The 21,167-nt window shown below is 53.8% G+C and overlaps 5 protein-coding genes across 6 annotated transcripts; 2 read left to right on the top strand and 3 right to left on the bottom strand.

The window, feature by feature from the left end:
- Window positions 1-319: 319 nt before the first annotated feature.
- H310_05834 (hypothetical protein) lies at window positions 320-4,286 on the bottom strand. The gene is made up of 9 exons (XM_008870669.1): window positions 4,000-4,286; window positions 3,407-3,945; window positions 3,164-3,343; window positions 2,020-3,106; window positions 1,733-1,955; window positions 1,074-1,681; window positions 954-1,028; window positions 675-902; window positions 320-610 (listed from the first exon to the last, which is right to left on the bottom strand). Exons 1-9 carry the CDS (start codon window positions 4,207-4,209, stop codon window positions 497-499), a joined length of 3,264 nt encoding a protein of 1,087 aa, XP_008868891.1. The 5' UTR covers window positions 4,210-4,286; the 3' UTR covers window positions 320-496.
- An 85-nt stretch (window positions 4,287-4,371) lies between these two features.
- H310_05833 (hypothetical protein) lies at window positions 4,372-5,240 on the bottom strand. The gene has a single exon (XM_008870668.1). It carries the CDS (start codon window positions 5,224-5,226, stop codon window positions 4,522-4,524), a length of 705 nt encoding a protein of 234 aa, XP_008868890.1. The 5' UTR covers window positions 5,227-5,240; the 3' UTR covers window positions 4,372-4,521.
- Window positions 5,241-5,367: 127 nt separating this feature from the next.
- Window positions 5,368-6,269, top strand: H310_05832 (hypothetical protein). The gene has a single exon (XM_008870667.1). It carries the CDS (start codon window positions 5,391-5,393, stop codon window positions 6,189-6,191), a length of 801 nt encoding a protein of 266 aa, XP_008868889.1. The 5' UTR covers window positions 5,368-5,390; the 3' UTR covers window positions 6,192-6,269.
- On the bottom strand, window positions 6,244-18,643 carry H310_05831 (hypothetical protein; the record flags this gene model as incomplete). The annotated part of the gene is made up of 3 exons (XM_008870666.1): window positions 8,527-18,643; window positions 7,812-8,465; window positions 6,244-7,753 (listed from the first exon to the last, which is right to left on the bottom strand). The coding sequence occupies exons 1-3, from the start codon at window positions 18,570-18,572 to the stop codon at window positions 6,244-6,246; spliced, it is 12,210 nt and encodes a 4,069-aa protein (XP_008868888.1). The 5' UTR covers window positions 18,573-18,643.
- Window positions 18,644-18,776: 133 nt separating this feature from the next.
- On the top strand, window positions 18,777-20,772 carry H310_05830. 2 transcript variants are annotated; one of them, XM_008870665.1, is made up of 5 exons: window positions 18,777-19,342; window positions 19,394-19,804; window positions 19,858-19,916; window positions 19,975-20,164; window positions 20,224-20,772. In XM_008870665.1, the coding sequence occupies exons 1-4, from the start codon at window positions 18,781-18,783 to the stop codon at window positions 20,053-20,055; spliced, it is 1,113 nt and encodes a 370-aa protein (XP_008868887.1). In that variant the 5' UTR covers window positions 18,777-18,780; the 3' UTR covers window positions 20,056-20,164; window positions 20,224-20,772. The 2 variants fall into 2 exon arrangements, with proteins under 2 accessions (XP_008868887.1, XP_008868886.1); XM_008870664.1 differs by having other exon boundaries at window positions 19,858-20,164.
- The last annotated feature ends 395 nt before the right edge of the window (window positions 20,773-21,167 follow it).

The following is a 21,167-nucleotide window of genomic DNA, read 5'->3' as shown; positions in this document are numbered from 1 at the left end:
ACGCGCCGATGTCGTATATGCGCCATCTTTGCCACAGGCGTCGTCCAAAAAGCTTCTTCAGCGCCAAAAGTCGTGCATGTTCGAGCGATGTGTCATCTTCAGACCCCGTCCTGTCGCGGAAAAGGAGCTCATCCATGACGGTCGGCCGAAGTCAGGAGTCAAGTGCGCTGCTCGAACAGAAAAACGTCGAAGATGTCAATGGACCAATCAGATCGCAGATTCCCTACTTTAACGCATTCTTCGAACTACGGTTTTCCCAATCCCCCATGTTAAAGCTTCTCAAGAAGGTGGGTTTAACGCAGGATTATGATATTTAGCTCATGGGTCCAATTTTAAAACGTGTTTAGTTCCTCGTGGAGGACGACGGTCTCGACGACAACGAGCGGGCGTGCAGAGTGCACGACGCCATCCAGCGCATTGACCGGTGGCTCGGCTCATGCGAGGGCGGCGTGCGTGTGTACAACTAAGAGAGATTGTCGTGTTTTGTCTGTGGCGCTCACTTAATTGCGTACAGCCTATTCGAAAACTTGATGCCAGACTGGGCGGCTCCCTTCCGCACAATGCGGCCACGCCCCCTGGAATTGTCCATCCATTGGAGCAAGCCAGTAATCTACACAAACACGTTAGCAGGGCAAGACAGACCCAGCTCCAGGCAGGTAGTGTGGTCGCCGTACTTGACTTTCGGGCAAGTCGTAATCGCGCTTTTCCTTGAAAATCTCGACCGCGAGGCGGCCAAGCGTCATGTAGAACGCCACGTACTTCTTCTTGTCTGGAGGGCATGGAAAACCTTTGTACATGGCGAGGAAAGTCTTGAAAAAAGTCAAGATGTCCTTGTACAGTCGCTTGACAGCGAGGCGGTCGAGAAAGGCAGGAATGACTTCAAAGTCGACGGCAAAGTGCACCTACTCACCGGATCAGCGATCCCATTGTTTTCGCGCAAAAAGACCGAGTACCACAGCTTCGAGACCCAAATCGAGGGCGTCGTCCTTGGTCGCGTCCGGCGTGCCCGTGTAAAAGTCGCATATGATCTATCGTTGTCTCGTTAGGTTTTCACGGCAGAGGCCTTGTGCCACCTTGAGAGGCTTTTGCTCGCGCTGAAGGACCGGAACCATTTCGAGCATGGCTTGCAGAACCGGCTCGTTGTTGGACGACTTGCTGCGCTGGGGCTGGTCGTCGCCGTCGGTGGTCGACACGGGTGTGTGAAACGAATGGTGGAGTTGCTCCATCATGATCTTGAGGAAGTTGAACGGGTCGTACGACGTCACGAGGAGCTGGACATCGCCCCCACGGCACTCGATCGCTGACCCGTACGGATTCAAATACGTCAAGATGACTTCCCGCAACATGACGGTCGTGTTGTCCAAGTACGGGTACTTCTTGGCCCCGACCAACGTGATGGCTTCGCAAAAGAGGTTGCGACTGAAGTACCGATGCCGCAACTTGCCAAAGTCGGGGCGCTTTGAGCACGGCGAAAACTCGTAGTCCTTGCGCCGCTTTGCTTTCAGCTTGTTTTCTTGAGCCACAGCCAACACTTTGTTCAGAATCACATCCACGTCAGACACCAGCACGGGAGCCGACGCGAGCCCGCTGTCGACGAGGTACCGACGAAGGATTGAAAAGTGCACTCCAGACCCTTCCGAACACGCCTCCAAACATTTGTACGCCCGGTGCAAGAACGCCTCTACGCCAAGCACACGTTGTCATCGAGCAGTCGACGCCAGCGACGACTCACCGATGGCTTGTTGGTCATTCAGTTCAAGCGTCAACGGAGTCTCTTTGATGTCGTGCGCATCCGCACGGGGCGGCGTGGGGCTATACGTTTGGGTCCGCTTGGCCGTGGGGGACGCCAGGGTCAAGTACTTGCTGGGTTTTGGAATCTCCACGTCTTCCTCCCGCATGAGCAAACTCTCCATGCCTTCTCGTCGGACCTGCTTGACTTGAGCTTCAAGCAAGAACTACAACGTCGCAGAGATACCAGGATGACGGTTGAAGAAGGGGCGTGTGCACGCTTTAACGTACTTGGTTGGTTTCGCACGTGTATATCATATCCTGGGCGACCTTGATGGCCTCTTCCAAGATCAACTTGTCCCCCGTAAGCTGCTGCACCGACCTCTGCGCATCCAACAACCGTGTCTCCGGCACCATTCGTTCTTTGACCGCTGGTCTCTGATCCTCGAGAGCCTTCTGGACGGTTGCCAGAGCAATCGCGCCTTTGCTGACTTCGTTCTCGAGCTTCACGCGCAAGTTGCGCTCGACGCCCCACGAAGTCTGGGCCTCCTCCAGTGCAGCCTCGAGGTATCGCACACGCTGCAGTAACGTGTCGTGGATTTCGGCGTCGGCCACCGACCGTTCGTTGTGTACACAGAGCAGCTTGTGTTGGTCCGCCAGCCGCCTCTTCATGAGTTTGTAGTTGAAAATCACTTTACGAACTTTGGCCCGTTCGTACTCGATCGCTTTCGTCGCATCCACCAGTGCCACGCGTGTTGCTTCCAGCTCAGTCCGCGCTTCTCGAGTTCCGATGTCGTACTTCACCGAGGCCGGTGAGACTTGAACAGTTGCAAATGATGCGATTCTTGCCTTGGATGAAGGAGTAGATCCGTGAGAAGGAGGCAGAGTGTTCATGATTTGCGCCGACGGTAGCGCGGTTGTCGGCAAGGGTGTAGCTTGTGGGGGGGCTCCCGCTTCACCTCGTTGCTTTATTTTGAAGCAGTTGCTGTTGAGTTCATCTTTCGGATCGCACACGGCAAAATTTTCGAGCTCTTCATCGTGGACAGCTATCGCAAGTGTATCAGCTGTCGTCGTGTCGTGTAGCTTCGATGGCGACGGGAGTTGTATCGAGTGCCGATGAAGGTTGTCGCTGCTTTCAATGCAAGGCTCTGTCGTGATGGTGGTGGTGGAGAGCGCAGCTGGCAGTGGCACGACAGCTGCAGACCGTTCACTTGGCGTCGTCGATGGCGTGGGCAGTTGACTTGCGGCTACCCGTGCATCCATCGTGGTCAACATGCCTTCCAAGACCCGCTGAATGTACGCCTTCCGTTCCGTGCTATCTGCGTCGTCGGATGGAAGGGTGGCTGTGACAAGTTTGGCCCCAATCGCTTGGATCGATCTGCGAGAAGGATCCATCAGTCCGTCCTAGCCGGATCGAACTCGCACAGTAGCGCACCTGTAGGTGGAGGGGGCGTTGTTTATAATTTCGTTTCGGCATTCCACATTTTGCAATAACTCGAAGAGGAGAACGATCGAATCCGTTGTTGCGTCGTCTGTGAGCCCAATGGCCTGCTCAACCACGTCAAGCACTGCTTCGGTGCACAGAAGTGGCTTGGCCTCATCATTCGCGATCAAACTATACCACCACCACCGCGAAAGTTACGAATATATCGAAGCCAAAGGCCAGGTCTGCCTGTACCTGTTGAGGATGGCAACTCCATGGGACTGAATGCGGGCGTCGGATCCGTGGACGCACATGACTCTCACCACCGCAAGTACTATGGCTGACGCAATGCCTTGAATTTTTTCGTCGTCGCTGTCCAAGTCGGCGACGAGGAAATACAGCAAGTCCGAAGACGAAATTGCAAGGTCCTTATCGGTGTAGTAGCGGTCGAGTGCCGCGAGGACCACGGGCAGGCCGTCATGGGTCAATATCGTCAGCTTGCAATCGTCGTCGAAAGCCATGAGCTGAAGGAACCGACATCCGTGCTGTTGCAGTGTTAGAACAGTGGGATGCGCGGCCATGACCGAGACACACAAGGGCAAGCTCCCACATGTCGCCAGTTGGACGCGGTGCGGCGCGTCAAACGCCAGAGGGTACAGCGCTTGAAGGCCGTGGGACTGCGTCGACGCATCCCCGACATGGCTCTGGAGTGATGAAAGCAAGTGTTTGGGGACTTCTTCTCGCATCAACAGCTTTCGTTCCATTTCCCCCCGACACCCTAGTTTTTTCACCACCTGCATCGACGATTGTTACGTCAACATAGTACTTGGAAATGTGAGAGCAATTACCTGGTACACTATACTGAGGGTAGCAGCGTCAAATGTGCTGTTGAACGTGGCTTTGGCAGCCGTGACGACGTGTTTTAGCTGCATCCCGTCAATTTCTGCGAGCCGGTCGAGGACACCGGTCCATCCATCCACGCACTCGACATGTTCGTGGGACTGCGTCAACGACAAGAGGTGCTCGAATGACAGCGCTGCCGCGTCGACTTTTTGCATTGAGGAACCTCTCCGGGCACCGAATGTGTTCAATTGCCCAGACGCGGCGCGATGGAGATGAACTGTTTCAAGAGCAGTTACACTTGTGAAACTGCTCCTGTTACACCAGAAAAGGATACAGTGACATGTTGGGACAAAAATGTCACTTTGGAGTTTGTAATTTTGGGATGGTATTTTTGCAACAATCGGGTAAAATACACAAGTGATTTGGCCTCACATTGAAATTTCTTGGGACAGTTGGCATATATCGACGAAAAATGGACCTGGTGTCGATCATTTTTTCGTATTATTGCGATGAGTGCTCGACCTGACCTAACCCAAGTCAGAAGGCGCGAATGGAGCTCCATGGCCAGGGATGATGCAATCGGGACCCCATTTCAACACGAAGGATCGGCTCTCCTCTTGGACAAGAGGTAGCTGAGAGATAGTGCGATAGTAGTCTTCATCGTCGACGCAGTCCCACAGGTCACCAACGATGGCAATGCGCGAAAACGACGTACCATCCAACACGATACCTCCGTCTTGATGTTCAAGCAACAGCGACGTGCATTGGCTCGTGTGCCCTGGTGTTTTGACAAGGCGAATACTACCGTACTTTCCGCGAGGATCGTCTAGGGGAATGCCGTTGGCGCCCCAGTGGTGGAACTTGCCACCAGTGAACATTTCATTGCGAAAGAACCGAGCAGTATCGACGCTACTTGAGTCCGAGGATTCAAGGGTCGAATAATTGTTGCGCAAGTTGGCGTCTCCACCAATAAAGTGAAAGGCGTGGGGGAATGCTGAAAGACAACCAATGTGGTCTGAATGACCATGTGACCCGATGACATGCGTGATGTCGGTAGCAGACAAGCCAGACGTCGCGAGCGACTCAAGCAGTTCGGAAAGAGCCCATGCACCACCGGTATCGTACAGGATGTTGAACTTGCCGAATTCAACGAGAGTCACGGAGCAGTCCACGTCGTGGAGGCCTTCCTCGATCTCTTTGTACTTGCCGACCCTGAGGAGTGTCACCTTCATGACGAAATGCTAAGTAGTAAAAAAATTCGCGAATATTGTAGGCTTTGGCAATATTCTTGCAATTCTGTCCAAAGTGTGCCATTGGAAAAATATCTCACCAACCAATGTAGGATCCTCTATTATTTTATATTTCGTGCAAAGGGCGGCAAACCCGTGGTGGCTTCATGAAGGTCCATCCATCCTTCGACTTCGACGTGCGCCAGGAATGGATCGACCTCTCACTGGCAGACGACGTTGAGGACGACGAAGAGGATCAACGCAACTGGGAGTGGTTCCAGGTCCCTCATACTGGACATGCATCGCCTCGTAAACCAGTTCAAAAGCCTCATCAACAGCAACTCCTGCAAAAGGCAAAAACGGTCAAAGTCAAGGAGGAGGACCATATCAAGCAAATGCTGAAGGAACACAACGCTAAGGTCAAGAACGCAAGGTTGTCGAATGCTGGTGATGCTCGATACGCAGGACATCAGCCGATGACGACTTCGAGAACGCATCGGAAACCCCCTGCACCTGATGAACGGAAGAGCTCTCTGGACTGCAATTGGCACTCGATTCCTCAAGAGAGCTTATCTCGACATTTTCCAAAAGAAGATCACGTGTACGACTACCATGACAGCTTGACAGCTTCCTGCGAAACCGAGACTGAAAGCAATCGGCGAAAGGCGCTTGCTTCACCTGGACCTGTGTCGTCGTCCTTGTCGCATCAATCTCCTGATCCCTCACGAATCGAACGCTTCGTCAAATCCCCCCACGAAGATCTCCAAGAATTGCTCGATGAGCTCAAGGCAAAGCAGACGCCGCAACCGGTACGTGTGGTGGTTCAAGCTGTGGATACGAAGGGATCAAGCACCTCGGTCAAGCGCAAACTACCCAAGAAAGACCACGTCGAGCTGCAATTACTCGTACAGCAACACAACGACAAGCACAAGTTGCGTCGGCTGTCGTCGTCACACCACTCTCAGTGACGTCCCTCGCTTCCCGTAATTTATACGTCTATTTCACCTAGCGAACTACTGTCTACGTATCCAACATGCACAACATGGCGCATCCGCGGCGAATCCAGTGGTCTGGCGGTTGCTTGGTCGGGATGTCAAGCGCCACGACGAAGTTGGTCGAGTGGCCGGTTGTCGACAGAGTTCCCGCCCGAGTTGACGTCTTGTAGAGCGGACACTCGTATACGTTCTTGGGCTTGTACTCGACGCTGCGCATGGGCTTGAGCCACACGACCGGCATCTTGTCAAAGAGTTCTCCAGGCGTCGACTCGCCGATACGCATGGACGTCCGATCGAACCGCGCGCCTTCCATAAATAGACCTGAGATGTAGCACCCGAATGCAGGCGGCGCCTTGACCCCTTCGACGCCGTACGGCATGACCTCGCACGTCACGATGAGCGCGTCTATTGCTATCTGGTGCTGGCGAGAGTAAACTTGCTTGACGGCTGTCATGAACCCCTGGGGAAAGAAGAAGCCAGGCAGCCAGAACGACTGAGGTGGCCCTTCGACAAGCCAGGAGTTCATCGTGTCGAGCCGTCGGAAAAAGTCTTCGACCCACGAGCTCAGCGGCTTCAAGCACGGGTACCCGGCGTCCTCCCACTCTTTGGGAATTTTCTGCAAGAGGAATCCGTTGTACATGCGCTCGAGCGGACCGGACATGACGACAAGTCCCTTGATCGCACGCTTCAAGTTCTCGAGCGTCGTCTTCATGACCTTCATTAGCCCGTTGAATCGAATCATTTCTTGGCCAAGGAACACCCCAAGCGAGTTGCGACTTCCACTCGTTTCTTTGAAGCTGTCGGGGTGGCCGCGAGCTTCGTCAAACATGACTGGCATCCGGTCTTGAACGTACACGACCAACTCCATCACGACCGAGTCGTTGTCGTTGGCTTCGGCGCCGCCACCACCTCCACCTCCCATCATGAGCAACATCGTCGAGATCAGCTGGCTCGTCTCTTTCTGCTGGAACGTGATGTCGGCATTGGCGTGGAGCCCAAAGATGTCGGGGGCGTCCACGATGGGCAAACTGGCCACGTACTTGCGAGTGTCTTCGAGGGTGCCAGTCGCCGGGGCAAAGTACGTGTTGGACGACGCGAATCGATACGCGTCGTCCAGGAGATTTTCATGAAAGAGTTTGCGCATGATGGACGAGTTGGTTCGTTTGTCCCATCGGTCCGTGATGCGCCCGCCGTACGTGATGTCGGCGACCATTACGTTGAGCGTAACGAACGGCACCTCCTCCTGCTCTTCCAAGTACAACTTGACTTGTTGCATACCCGTTTTCAAATCCGAGTTCATCCACTCGTACGGGATATTCCACCCGACCGCGCCAAACTTGCGCCGCTCCAAACACAGCGCGTTGTAGAACGCGAGTGCGAAAATGAACTTTTTGTACTCGCGGGGCTTGGAGCACCCCTCGTAGTCGGCATCCTTCATGTCGAGGAACGTCCGGCCCAAGTTGGCGCGCATCCCTTTTGGCGGCTCGTTGGTGATCTTGATGCCGTTCTGAAGAATCGGCACTGGAAACTTGGAGCTGCATACAGGACGATAAACGTTAGTAGTGGTGACTGACATCCGACAACACTTCGTACCTTGGCATACTCGTCAACCACAGACGAAACTGCGGGTGCAGCTCGAGCTCCTTGCTCTTTTCCAGAATCTGCTCGAGTTTGCCGAGCCAGCTCACGGCCAAGTGGCAGTTTTGCAGGCAGACCCAGTCTCCTGTATCTCGCGCCGTCTTCATCAATGCTTCAGCAATTGGACCTTGACCCTGGCCGAGTGAAATGATTTTCAAGCCAGCGCCGTCCTTGCCTTCGTTTTTGGCGAGCTCCAGGAGGTAGTCAGTGATGTCGGCACCGGGACTGAGCACAAAAATAAGCGGAATGTCTGGGGCCGAGTCGGAGTAACATCCTTTCAGATCGAACGGTGGGGACTCTGTGAAGAACGGCCCCGCTTCCCTCCCGACAAATTCGCGCGTCCCAAACACAAGCATTTCTTCCCGGAAGACGCGCAGCACAAGGAGCTTTTGGAAATTCGTCAGCGCTTCGTTCAACTCGCCGGGAATGGGCTCTTGATGCGGCAACTCCGAGTACAAGATCGTTTCGCGCCAGGTTTCGCTGTACTCCACGAGCGACACGGGTAACGTTTCAAACGCGACCGGGTTCACTTCCATGAGTGATTCCACGCCGATCCAGACGCGCTCCGGGAGCCACTTTGGTTTGCGCGTTGCGTCGAGCGCGTGTGTTCTACATCATACTGCCATGAGATGCATATGCACAAGCCATGCACACCTTTTGAATCACTTACCGTTTGGCCCCGATGAGGTAAAAGGTCCACTCGGCCGGCGAGATTGCATGGCGTTGGCGCAAAATCGAGGCGACAATCATGAACGCAAACACGACTTTGTCTTTCTCAAACAGCCCCCGGCACACGTTTACAAACATGCTCCTCGTGACGTCGTTCATCAAGATGTCGAGGCGGGCTTGGAGTGCTTCAGACTTTTCACTCAACTCGAGTCGCATGACAAACAGCTTTTGGTAGTACTGGAGCGAGTACTGGTACATGGGGTCGACCAGCGCCAGGTTGGCGATGACAAAGTATATAATGGAGCCCCGCACGGCCACGCAACGGTACCCCTCGCGCGTGCTGTTGATTTCTTTCGACGTGATTTCAGCTTCCGACATGCGCGTCTTGATCGCGCTCGATGTGACCTTACTGTGACTCAACGTGTCGATGAGCTCTTCGTCGTCCAGGATGTTGCCCTTGGAGTTTTCCAACATGTATAGGATTTTGTCCTCAATCTCCTTGAGTGCCTTCTTGTCAGCGGCAATTGCGACCGTAAGCTCGTCCTTCTTTTGCTCCAAGTCTGGCCGCTCATTCCGCACGACGTCAACCAGCAGCTGGTCCTCGAGCCCTGTCAACGTCACGGTAAAGTTGATAACCGTGACCTTGATGCACACTTCAGGCATGTAGTGCGGGTTTGCCAGCTTGGTCGTGATGTAAAATCGGAACGAGTCCGAGTACGGGATGTCCGAGTCGCCCAAATGCAACAGATTTTGTCCGGACCGCTTGAATACTTGCTTGAGCAACACAGGTTCCAAGCTCGGATCCAGTTCCTCTTCGACGTTCTCGAGTAGCACAGGCATGCCGTACCGAATGGCGTTTTCCAGAGTTCGGAGAAAATCCTTTTCGGTCAGCTTGATGATTTGCAGGTTCATCGTTTTGTACATGTTCTTGATCCACTTGTTGGCTTGGCCTTGCGGATCGATCATGAGCGGCCACCGTCGTCCCATGGTGGCAAACAGTCCATTTTCTGTGGAAAACGCGTCCGCAGGCAGCCCCATGATATTCCACTCGCGTACGACGACGGGATCGCTCAAGATCCGCTCCAGACTGAAGTTGTTGTCGACGGGAAGCTGCGATTCCTTGCAAAATCTCACCCACATTTGCTGCATGTCGTATCGAAACTCGGCGGTGAACGGACCCATGTACGCAATACACCCAGAGCTCAGGATCATGTTGCCGACCAAGTTGATCATGTCGTGGCCTAAATTTTCGGCGCATTCGAGCCACCGCCCCTTCTCTTCGCCCAGACTGTCAATCAACTTCTCTGCGCGAACCAACTGCGCCTGGGTCAACGCTGTCTGGGCCTCGAGTTCGGCTTTTTTCGTCTGCGCTTCCTGGAGTGTGCGCTTGAGGCCGGCGACTTTGGCTAGCACTTCGTTAAGCCCCGACTGTTTGATTTCGAGTTTGGCTTGTTCCGTTGCAAGCGTGGCTTCGGCGCTCTTGAGCTTTTCCTTCTTCGGGCCAATGTTCTTGGCCACAGAATCGTACGTGTACATTGCTCGAACCCACATGCACAGCGACGTGGCGGCGGACGAGATGCTCGCCAGATTCTCGGGAGTGAACTCTTCGTCCTGAACAAACTTGGCGAGCTGTCGAATAGTTTTTGGAGGGATGTTGTCCTTATCAAATTCCTTGAGCTTGTCCAAAAACTTCATGTCGTTCAGAAGCTTCTTCCCTTCGTTCCACTCTTGCTTGACGCCAAAGAGCAGGCAAATTGCGTTCATGGTGACGCCGACCATCTTGGGCGGGTTCGCAAATGACTTGACGACCGTGATGTCGTCCTTCTTGAGCGAATTCAACGCCCCGATGGCGGCATAGTATGCCGGCATGGCCTCGTCCAGATCTTTTTGACAGTCGTCCTTGATCAACTTGACTTCGTCAGCAATCGCATTGGCAGCGCTCACGTCCGCTTCAATCAGGACTTGCTGCTTGTCCGCCTCCTCTTGGTCCTTCGCAACTTGCGTGAGCAACTCTGATGTTTCTTGCTGCGACTTGACCAACACGGGCTGGAGTACGATCAATTCCTTTTTGAGATTCCCGACAATCTCTTCGGTTTCCGCGAGCTTTTTCAAACCGCCACGATACCGAGCTTCTTTCGCCTTGACTAGTCCACGCTGCGTCCGCAGCATGTCGACATACAGTCGAATGAGCTCCAAGTACGATGTCGGTGTTGTGTATGTTTGCCGCTTGAGCTCCTTGAAGTACTTGGCTGTCGCCGCTTCGACGCTTCGATGGATCGTCACGGCCATGTTGCACAACGTCTCGACATGTTTGTCGATGCCCAGTTCTTCCGCGGACGCGGCCAAAAATCGAATCGCAACCGAGTGGAGCGCGTCTTCGGGCCATGCGTTGAACCAATCGATCGTGCAGCAGTTGACCAACGACGGAAACATGCGGCAGCGATTGCGGAACCCCGCTCCGATCGGAGAGAATGCCAGAACAAAGTGCAAGTTTTCACGCACCAACGTCAAATAGTGCGCAACAATGTCTTCCCGTGTGACTTTGCCCATAGCTGCTGCGATCGGGCGCACCATGCTCACGATCTTTTCCATTTCGTCCGCTGCGTACAAGTTGGGGACGTCGCCTGTGTTTAATATGTTGTTGATGTCTTCCAAGAACGACTCGACGACGATTTGGGTATCGCTGAAGAGAAACACAACCGGCTTGGCCTCGGCGCCAGCCACCATGAGGATCTTCTTCAAGTCTTCATGAAACTCGTCTGTGCCGTACCCACGAGTGATTTCGATCGAAAAACACTTGTAGTCGGCCATGAACGCAGCAAGACGTGTCAGACTTTGTCGCCCACTGCCACCGACACCCACGCACAGGGCGTTGCCTCGCGGTTGTCGTAAAATTCGGCAAATGCGACTGATGTGGTGAATCGCGTCGTTGAAAAAAACCAAATGCATCTGGCTCGGAAACGTAATGTTGTACTCCTCCAAGTACTCGAGTAGTAGACCGTTGAGCTGTCCCATGTCGGTCATCTCTGCGTACGTCCGATTTTCGCGGGTTGTAAAGTCGCCGTAGAGACAAGCTTCGAACGTCACAGGCTCCCACGTCAGTTTTAGGTGAGTTTCCAACAACGTCGAGCAGGCGGAGTTAAACCACGCGCGATCGGTGGCGTCGATCAGCCGATCGCGAAACACTCGCGCTTCTTCGTGGAGCCACAAACGAACGAGGGCCTCGGCTGTCGACGCGTTGACTTTTTTCACCATGAGCACGCCTTGGAACACTTTGGACAAGTCGCGCAAGTTGAACGTGTAGTGCGACTTGGACGGCGTCGGCAGGAGCTCAGCTTCGACGCGCTGGTAGAGTTGGACACTGGCAGACACGATCGCGGTCGACATGTGGCTTAGGGTCGGTATTTCCACGTCGAGAAACCCGCTGAGAATCGAGACAAAGATCTGTGTCATGGCGTCTGCCGACAAGTTGGGGATCCAGCACATGTGGAAAAGCCGAAGGAGGCGGGGAGTGACTTCAGACCGTCCGCCACCCGGCGGCGCGCATGCAGCGGCAAAGACAACGTTGACTACGTTCTTGAAAAACATCTTTTCAATGTCGTAGAATCCACCGGAATCGATGACTTGGCGAAGGAGTTCATTCGGTGGCTGTGCACCATACACTTCCAATGCCGGCATGTTGAGGTCGTCAATAAACATGAGCATCTTCTTTCCGTGCGGCGCTCCGAGCAAATTCTTGCGTTTTTTCTCGAGCTTGAGTTCGAGCATTTCATTCAGGTTGGCTGGCTTTGTTTGGGCACTGTACCCCATCGTAGACGCCACGAACGAGTCGGTTTTGGCCATGTCGTCAAGAAACGACTGGATGATGACCGACTTGCCGACTCCCGTCTCGCCGCTGTAGAGAACATGGTGGCCATTCGACATGAGTCGCTCCAGGAGGAAACGGAACCGCGTTGTATCTTGTGTTGGCACGAGCATAGCAAAGTAGGACGCTTTCGGGTCGTACGTGAAGTGCGGCGTCCGGTGCAGCCACGACACCCACGTCCCGTTTGTGTCGTCGACGGCATAATTGTACACGTTGTCGACGTTCCCGACGTAGTCGAACAATGGCCCGAGCTGCTCCGTGCAGAACTGGTGAAACTTTGACCGAGAAGCGTCGTCAATGTTGGCCCCGACGCTCCACGCGAGAGAAAAGACAAAGTACATCCGCGCCAGCGTTCCCATGTCCGCCGTGTTGTTGGCTGTACTGGTAGCCACCGACGGCGCCGACAAGCACGACGCAAGCAAGTTCAAGAACGATTGCATGAGGTTCCCGTTGTTGCTCGGCACCTTTTCACGGCACTTTGTCCGGACAAATTGAATGGCTGCAGGCACGTGGATCTCAACCAATTCGAGCACGATCGCCGCAAATTCGGACGTCAGGATCTTGTCCAGCACGTTGACTTTCCACGTGCGAGCAACCGAGATGAGCCCGACGTGGACCTGCTCCATGTATACCATGCCGCAGCGACTGACGGTGGCGGGCGAGGCCACGCGAAGGTCTTGGACTTCAAACAACATGTGCAGCGTAGATGGCAGCTTAATGCGTTCGCTATTGGCCAAGCAGAGTGTTTTGTTGTCATCCAGGACGGTGTTCATGTTTTCAATCCATACAGCATCGACGGGTCCGTCAAACACGACCCAGTTTCGAGCGTCGCTCTCACTCGCTTCCGCGACGGCTTGCCGGACAAGTTTTGGCACAAGACCATCGGTCCACTCGGACGTGAGCAAGTTGAACTCACCGTACAACTGGCCCGCCGAAATGCTCTTGGGATTCAAGATGAGGCGTGTCACGACCTTGTAAAATCCGTCGCGATCGACCACGCCTTGTTCGTGCAATGCCGTCAACGCCTTGGACAAAATCAGAGCATTGGTTGACTTGCCGCTGCCCGCCTCCCCGACCAACATCATGCCATGGCGCACGAGTTGCGTTTCGTGGACTTGAATCGTCTTGGCCACGAACGAGTTGACTTGTTGCAGGTTCAGAAGCGCCAACTGTGTCTCAATGGCCTTTTGCAGGACGCCGTAGTCAACAAACGGCACGACAACGCCTGGAAACAAATCGCTGATGATCCCACGGAACAAGGGCAAATCCGCTTCGAGAAACTTGGGGACGTTCGAGTCTCGCATCGCCCGAATCAAAAGCAAATCTTCATGGGTCTCTGGCCACTTTCGCTTGAGCTGTCCGGCAGCCACGAGCACCGACTTGACGGCGCGCATACCAAAGTCATAATGATCTTGTTTCGACAATTGCTCCGACGACAGCGAGTATAGCTGCGTCATCTTGTGCGACAGCGGAAGCGCGTTGGCAAATCCTTCCGAGAACAAGACAATTTCGGCGATCAAACGGTAGTCTGGGACCATCATCGCGACCGGTCGGAACAGCGCTTTGAGGTTGTCCGGCAGTTCCGTTCGCCCAGCGTACCCCGGGTTCATCGTGATAAAGACACCAAACCCGGTGTTGAGTCGGATGAGTTTTCCTTCAAAGTCAAACTGTTCGGCGTTGCAAATGATGGCCTGTTGGATACAAAGGACCTGCTGGGCAATCACACTGAGCACTTCGATGTCGATTCGATTGAATTCGTCAAAGCACGCCCAGGCCCCGGCTTGTGCGAGCCCCGAGAAGAACCGACCCATGATCTTGTAGTCCAAACCGTCCGAGCAGTTGAATACGACGCACTGCACGGCCAGTGCCTTGGCCAAATCCTTGGTCGTTTCCGTCTTACCGGTTCCGGCAGGTCCTGCAGGTGCTCCCCCGAGACGCAAGTGCAGTGCACCAGTTAACGTCATATAACAAATGTCGGTGAGTGGTGTGATGACCAGACGCGGCGTGTTGCCCAAGTACTCGTACGCGTACACGAATCGCGTGTTGGTCTGGCGTGCGACGCAGTTGTTGATATCTTCTTCCCAGTAGTACCGAAGCTGACGAGTCCATTCAAAGTCGGTCAGGCATGACACTTTGTTGGCACACAGCGATCGGACGACATCTCGCGCGTGGACGTCGATCGTAATGAGCGCTCCCATCAGACTGCGCTGGAGCTTGGTCAAGTCACTGCGCACCAGCGTCACCATGCCGTCGATTTGCTTGAGGCTGAATTGCAAAAATTCTTCGACGGCTTGACCGTTTTCATGCCGTTCTACTTGGAGAATCGCGACCCCAACGTTGCGGGTCCAAAACACTTGGTCGATCATGATGATCACTTGCGATGGAAACGCAAACAGCCATTCCTTCCGGTCGATGGCATGCTCTACTGGGTACGCTTTGAACGACGCGTACGACTCGGTGTACAAACTGTCCCGCATGGCTTTCTCGACCTCAAGCAACCACGTCTCGACCGGCCCGTGGGCAACGACAATGTTGGGAAACGTCACGCGCTCTCCTTCGGCGCTCACCATGGCCGTGATGCGATTGCTTGGCATGGATTGTCCGGGGAGGGTCTCAAAGTGCACTGATTTGACTGCATCAAAGCACTTGCTCAAGTGGGGCTGGACTGCGCGTGGGTCCCGCGTTTGGCTGAGGATCTCGAGCAGTTCATCGTTGGACAAAAAGTAGAACCGTGGGAACGCCATGCGCTTTGTTTCCAAATAGTCTTCCAACGACTTTTGGATTTCCTCGAGCAACTGGTTCGACACTTTGAACTGGTCGAGCATTTCGGATCCGTTCTCGACCGCCTTGAGTACGGATGGGTCGTCGTTTGTACGGCCCATCGTGGTGCGCCAATTTTTGTCGACTAGTTGGAACTTTTGCGCTTCGATCGGGAGCTGCTTTTGAATGTCCTCAGCGCAGAAAATCGTTTCCAAGTACATCCAGTTGCGTTGGCATGTCACCCATTCATCGAGCGTCTCTGACAGGAGCGCGAGTTTCTTGTTCCACCGATCGACTTCGTCTTTCACGCCCATGATAAAGCGAGACCCCATCATCGTTTGCAGCGTCACCTGGTTGTCCTCAAGCAGCATCAAAATATCTTCCAACCCTCCCAGTATGAACATGTCTTTGGAATCGCGGTGCGGGATGCAAGTAAACTTGGTCTCTTCCCATCCAATCTTGATCTTGTTCAGCGACGCTTCAATCTGAGCCTCTCCCGACGAGGTCGCCGAGATCTCGGACACCAAGTCCTTGAATTCAAAGATGTCGTACGAAATCAAGTTGTCCAAGGTGAAAGCAATTCCAGGGTACCACGGCTGGTTGAGCGCCTTGTAAATTTTTTCCCAGTGTCGATCCTTCATGCTCGGCGATCCGAGCTCCAAGATCGTTGGAATTTTCAGCTTGAACTCAGCAGCTTTGTCCTTGAGCAATGCCGTGACATCGTTGCTGAGCTTCTTGTGCATGGCGTACGCGTCCTTAAACGCCACCGCGACGTCCTTGGCCAGCTCTTCGACTTGAATGTCCACGAACGGGTTGTGCAGCACATGGCGTTGTTGTTCGTTCCACTTTTCTACGGCCGTCCACAGCGTCTCGACTGTGTTGTAGTAGTCCATCGTAGTCGTCAAGTTGATGTAGTTGTACGGGTCAATGTTGAACAGCGTTTGGTACTCGGAATATTGCTTGGACAGTTCCTCCAGCTGCGCCAGACGTTGTTTGACAACGTCGAGTTCCCCGAGAACGATGTTAGTCTCGTCAAAGTTGGTCACGTCGATGAACACCCCCGTTTGGAGTTGCTCGTTGAGTTGCACGGTTTGCTCGTCAAGACGAGCAATGTTCGAGTCGAGTTGCTGCGTCATTTCGCTTAGCTTGCTTTGGATAAATACCTCGACGGCGTCCGTTTCTTCTTTATAGCTTTCCTGGACGCTGCGTAGGTCGTCGAGTTGAACCATGTCTTCGCTGCTGATGCGAACGCCGTAGTTGCTCAACAGACGGTACATTTCGTCGACGACGTTGGTGTTTTTCACGAGTGCCTTTTGCTTTTGCTTGAGCCCTTGGACGCGCTCGACATGCGCGGCAAACTCCTTCAAGTGCTGAGGCCGTTGGCTGAGCATTTGAATACGCTGCTTGTATTCGCTCAGCTGGAGTTTGCATTTGGCGCGAGCTTGATCTTTCACGAGGCCCTTCATCGCGTCGAGTTTTGCCGTGGTCATCGGGATAAGGTTCTGCTTGAGTTTACGGCTCTCGACGTGAAGGATGCCAATCGTTTGGCCGGCGCGCATTTTCTCGAGTTCCTTTTCCCACGTTGCAATTTGGAGCATATCGGCTTTCAACGACGTCACAGTGTGCGTCCGCTGAGAATAGTCATTCTCAAAGTCCCACTGCTTGTCGTACTCAAAGATTGGACGGACGCTGTCAAAGATCTTGACGTAGTCGGTCGCTTCCATGTAGTCGTTTTGGATCTTGGCGACCAACTCGGCCCGGATCGACTGAAAATCAACGCTCTGCGTGATCGTGGGGCCAATGTGGGGACCGTCCGTGATGGCATTCGCCATGTACTGCGCAAACGGCCGCAGGTAGATGATGCGAGAGACCGAGTTGACGGCGCCCACAATGTCGTCAGTCATGGACACGACAATTGCCTGGATTTGCTCGCACGTGGGGGAAAACACCGTATCCGAGTCGCCAAAATGTATTGTCGTTTCGAACAGCCCGGTCTTGCGCGGTGTTTTGGACAATTCGGCGAGAAATTCGCGGCAACTCGCGACTGCTAACAACACAAGGTTTTCCGTCGTAATGTAATCGATCAAACGAATGAAGTCGCACAACATGGACGCTTCTTCCGCCGCCCGCTTGAGGAGCTTGCGCCGCTGGATTTGCTCGTGTTTGGCCGCGACGATGGACTTGGTCTTGTCTGCGTGAACCGACACGGACAAGTCGTTCAAGTCGTCGTTATGGTGCGCCTGGCGAGCCAAGTTGTTGACATCCGAACACACCTTTTGCGCAATCGCCTGCAGCTTCTCGACACACGTTTCAAATTGTTTGGACGCTTCTGTGCGCTTGGTGGCTTGGTATTCCACGAAGGCGCTGGCTTCGTACGTCTTTTGCGCTCGGAAGTCGAGGAGGAGGACGCTTTGGAGGTCCATCATGACCTTGTTCACTTGGAGGAGCGGGGCGGAGAAGCTCTCTTTCCCCAAGTAGAGGGAGTTGCACAGCTGCTTGCGTTGACGGCAAAACAACTTATACCGGACTCGCGTGCTCCACGCCATGAACGCTTTGTTCACGAGGTAGTATTTGTAAAAGCGAAAGCTCGTGAGAACGTTAAACAGTGTCGACTGGCGCATCCACTCGGCCAGCGCGATAAACTCGGACGGCGACCCTGGCTGGATGTGCACGAGGCCGCTCGCAGACATTGTAAAGTGTTCGGGGTGCGCATCACCGGGCATTACAACCTTGAGGTCGTACGGACGGAAGAGCAACGTCGACTCCGCACGATTCAAGTGGACAAACTTGATTTGGCTGCTCGATCCGTTGCGCGCGAAAAATGAAATCGCGTCTTCACCGGTGTGCAGCCCTGCAGCACGAATGAGCGCTTCGTCCGTCGTTCCGTCCAGTGTCCCGGGGAGTGCGTCATGAGGCGTAATGTCGGAGCCAGGGACTGGTGAATGCAGTGTATCCGGCTTGGATGGGGATCGTACGTCTTCGATGGACAAGTCTGTGGCTTCAACCACGAGAGTCTTTCGCAAGAAGTCCAACGAAGAATTCTTCTTGCTTGGAGAAGTGACTGAAGGAGCGGCTGAAAGAGAGGGAGGCGCGTTGGGAGCGACAAAAGCTTCAGCTGGTAATGGCTTTTTTACGCTCTTCTTCTCTTTGGGAGGACTCTTGAGCAAAGAAATCTCGGGGATCTTCTTGGGAGATCGTGTGCCTTTAAGAGGAGTCTTGGGTTGCGGCGACGAAAACCCGAGTGAACTGGGAGGAGCGGTTGGCGCGATGGAGTGTCGTTCTTCCTTGGGGTCGATGAACTGCAGGTCGTACTTGGAATCATGCACGAGGGTGTATATGCTCTTGGGGGTTGGAGACTTGTCCTTCTTGTCAGGGTTGTCCACGACAGAGCGCTGCCTCCGATTGGGGCTGCGTATGTCCATGTTGGCGACGAAGGAGAGGCAAAGGGATTCCGTGTACTTCCGCTCGTCGCAACACGAAGCGTCGCTTCAACTGGGCAAAACGACCGCAGTTCAATCGGTTACGTTCACAACGGGTGTTAAATAGTGTAAAATCCATCCAAGTCCACAAAATAGTGTGATTCAGTATCCATTGGCTGGTCAAAGATCTCAATTTCTAATCGTAGAGCACATGGAGCGGCCGCTTGTAAGTGCCTTCCTTATGTGTACCATGATCTACGCTGCACCACTCCTGTGTGGGTCATGGGAATTCCTACTTACTTGGGACGATAGCATCAACTTTGTAGAGAATGAGGTCATTAGCCGCCTCGATTGGCGCCATTTCCGCGCGATGCTGTGCGAGGTCCGCATTGGGGTGTACGAACCTCTCGCTCATCTCCTGAAAGCCATGGTGTTTGCAGCATGCGGTCTAAACTCTCAATGTGTTCGCCTTATAACGCTTACTCTGCACGCCGCGTCATGCTACGTCCTTCGCCAGGTCTCAATCGACTTGTTAGCGTTGTTGTTGGACTCGCTGGAGCCAAAAGCAACATCACTGGGCTGCACGCTCAGCGCGTTCCTGTACTTCATCCACCCTTTGAATGTTGAAGTCGTCGCGTGGCCGTCTGCCCAACCATACGCCCTCGCCCTTTTTTTCGTCAGCATGTGCTACTACGTTCATGTTGCTAATTGGTCACGACCAGGAATAAAGGCCAGCTCAACCTATGCATTGGCTCGACGTCTCCTGCCAACAGGTAAACGCATCTATTTAAGTCACGTTTCGTAATTATCACTCCATTTTGTAGTCTTGTATGGATGTGCAGTGTTGAGCAAGAGTGTGGCGGTCCTCGCACCTGCGGGCTTGGTGTTCATTGACGTCTTGATTTGCCTCAAGCGACCCTCCATCAATCCAAGTCTTCGATGGCACGTTTTACAGCTCCTTCGGGGGTTCTTTGGCTTTGGAGTTGTTGGAGCAATGGCTGTGTGGGCTATGGTCGCGTCCAACAAAGGTGGGGACACATGGGAGGCAGATCCACTGCACATTCCATTTCACGAATGCATCGTCAAGGCGTTTGTGATGATTTCGTGGACGATCCGAACATTTGTATGGCCGACGGAGCTCAGGGCGCACTACAGCCTCCTTCCTGGCGACATGAACTTCTCAACAAATTCAACAAGTCTCTTGTCTTTAGTGGCTTGCATTGGGATTACAATGTGTACGTCCGTCGCCGCTGGTCCATTGCCAAGACGCCTTCATACAATTCTGTAGGGAGTTTGAGTCGACGAGCGGTTTGTCCAAGCGCCTTGGCAGCGTGGACGTACTCTGTCGTGATGCTTCTCCCCGTGTGCGGACTTGTGCAACATGGAATCATCACTCTCACGGCAGATCGATACGTCTACTTTCCAACTCTGGTGGCCATTCCACTGCTTGGTGCTGGAATTGCCCACGCGACAAAGCTCGGCATAAACTCCTGCCTGGTTAGCTTTACTGCTATCTTCCTCGCGTTCGCGTTACTGAGTGCCCGCCAAATGAATACATGGCGCAATGACGAAACGCTATGGCTCCATAACATCAAGTACGTGCCGCAGCCAGCAACTGAACAACTTATTGTGCTGAAGTCATTACGTTACGTAGACAAGATCCTGCAGACTGGAGAGCTCTGGATCACTTGGCCGACTACTATGCCAGAGTCGGTAGAGTTGCCGAGAGCCCTCCATACTGGGAGCGCTCGCTGTGGCACATGCCCCGCACGGGTGTCAAAGCGAAGCTCCAACAAGCGCGCCTCCTCATGTACCTCGGTCGCTACGACGAAGGATGTGCCTTGTACGAATCGGAATTGCAGCGGCATCCTCGAAGCACGCACCTCCTCAACAACGTAGGCGTTTGCCACATGCGTTCGAGCAAGTATGCCTTGGCAAAGCAGTCGTTTCAGGACGCGGTCGAGTTTGCCGTAGGCCTTGCAGGCGACGTTGGTGGTGTTGACACTTCGACGCCTCAGCTGAACCTGCGCCAGCTGGAAGCGTGGGATGGCCAAGCCGACTACCATGCCAACTTAATGTGGTGACGCTAGCTGCGGATGTCGAGATGCCCGAATCCCTTCTTTAAACCATGATTCAGTCAAACTTCACGCATATATATCTCTGCTTCTTGTACGTTGAAAACCCAAGCGATATCACGACTGGGAAATTCTTCTTTTTCGATGCTTGAGGAGCCCAAGGGCCGGCGGGTCGAACGGTTTCATTCCCACTTGACCATTAGCCAAAAGAATTCAGCATGCTCAGACCACCGTTGTCGATCACGGAGGGCGATGTACACATGCTGAACGAGCTCCTCCATTCTCCCGTCGCACGTCGACTGAACCATTCATCACAACCTCCATTGCCCGAGGCACCGTTTGCAGCCACTCGGCCCAACCTACCCGTGACGTCCGACCTCGTTTTCATGCCCTCTTTGCCTCTTCTCGCTCCACATCGGCAACCCATTAGCGGAAGCACCACGACAAGTGAAGAATGGACTGCGGAGCAAAGGTACGTGGTGCAACCCGAAGCACGTTCGACGCACGATTACTCGTTCACGCA

Source organism: Aphanomyces invadans (assembly GCF_000520115.1).
Source record: "Aphanomyces invadans strain NJM9701 unplaced genomic scaffold supercont1.10, whole genome shotgun sequence".
Taxonomy (NCBI): Eukaryota; Oomycota; class Saprolegniomycetes; order Saprolegniales; family Verrucalvaceae; genus Aphanomyces; species Aphanomyces invadans.
The sequence above is the reverse complement of the archived record's forward strand: the minus strand, read 5'-3'. Positions and strand labels throughout refer to the sequence as shown.

Bases quoted from the DNA above. Each gene is read 5' to 3' on its own strand.
- H310_05833 (XM_008870668.1), bottom strand. From the start codon at position 5,226: ATGAAGGTGACACTCCTCAGGGTCGGCAAGTACAAAGAGATCGAGGAA.
- H310_05834 (XM_008870669.1), bottom strand. From the start codon at position 4,209: ATGCAAAAAGTCGACGCGGCAGCGCTGTCATTCGAGCACCTCTTGTCG. The intron at 3,946-3,999 runs GTAATTGCTCTC...TCGTCGATGCAG, and splicing joins CCCTCAGTATAGTGTACCAG to GTGGTGAAAAAACTAGGGTG. The intron at 611-674 runs GTACGGCGACCA...GTGTTTGTGTAG, and splicing joins ACGACTTGCCCGAAAGTCAA to ATTACTGGCTTGCTCCAATG.
- H310_05832 (XM_008870667.1), top strand. From the start codon at position 5,391: ATGAAGGTCCATCCATCCTTCGACTTCGACGTGCGCCAGGAATGGATC.
- H310_05830 (XM_008870664.1), top strand. From the start codon at position 18,781: ATGGAGCGGCCGCTTGTAAGTGCCTTCCTTATGTGTACCATGATCTAC. The intron at 19,805-19,857 runs GTACGTCCGTCG...ACAATTCTGTAG, and splicing joins TTGCATTGGGATTACAATGT to GGAGTTTGAGTCGACGAGCG. The intron at 20,165-20,223 runs GTACGTGCCGCA...TACGTTACGTAG, and splicing joins CTATGGCTCCATAACATCAA to ACAAGATCCTGCAGACTGGA.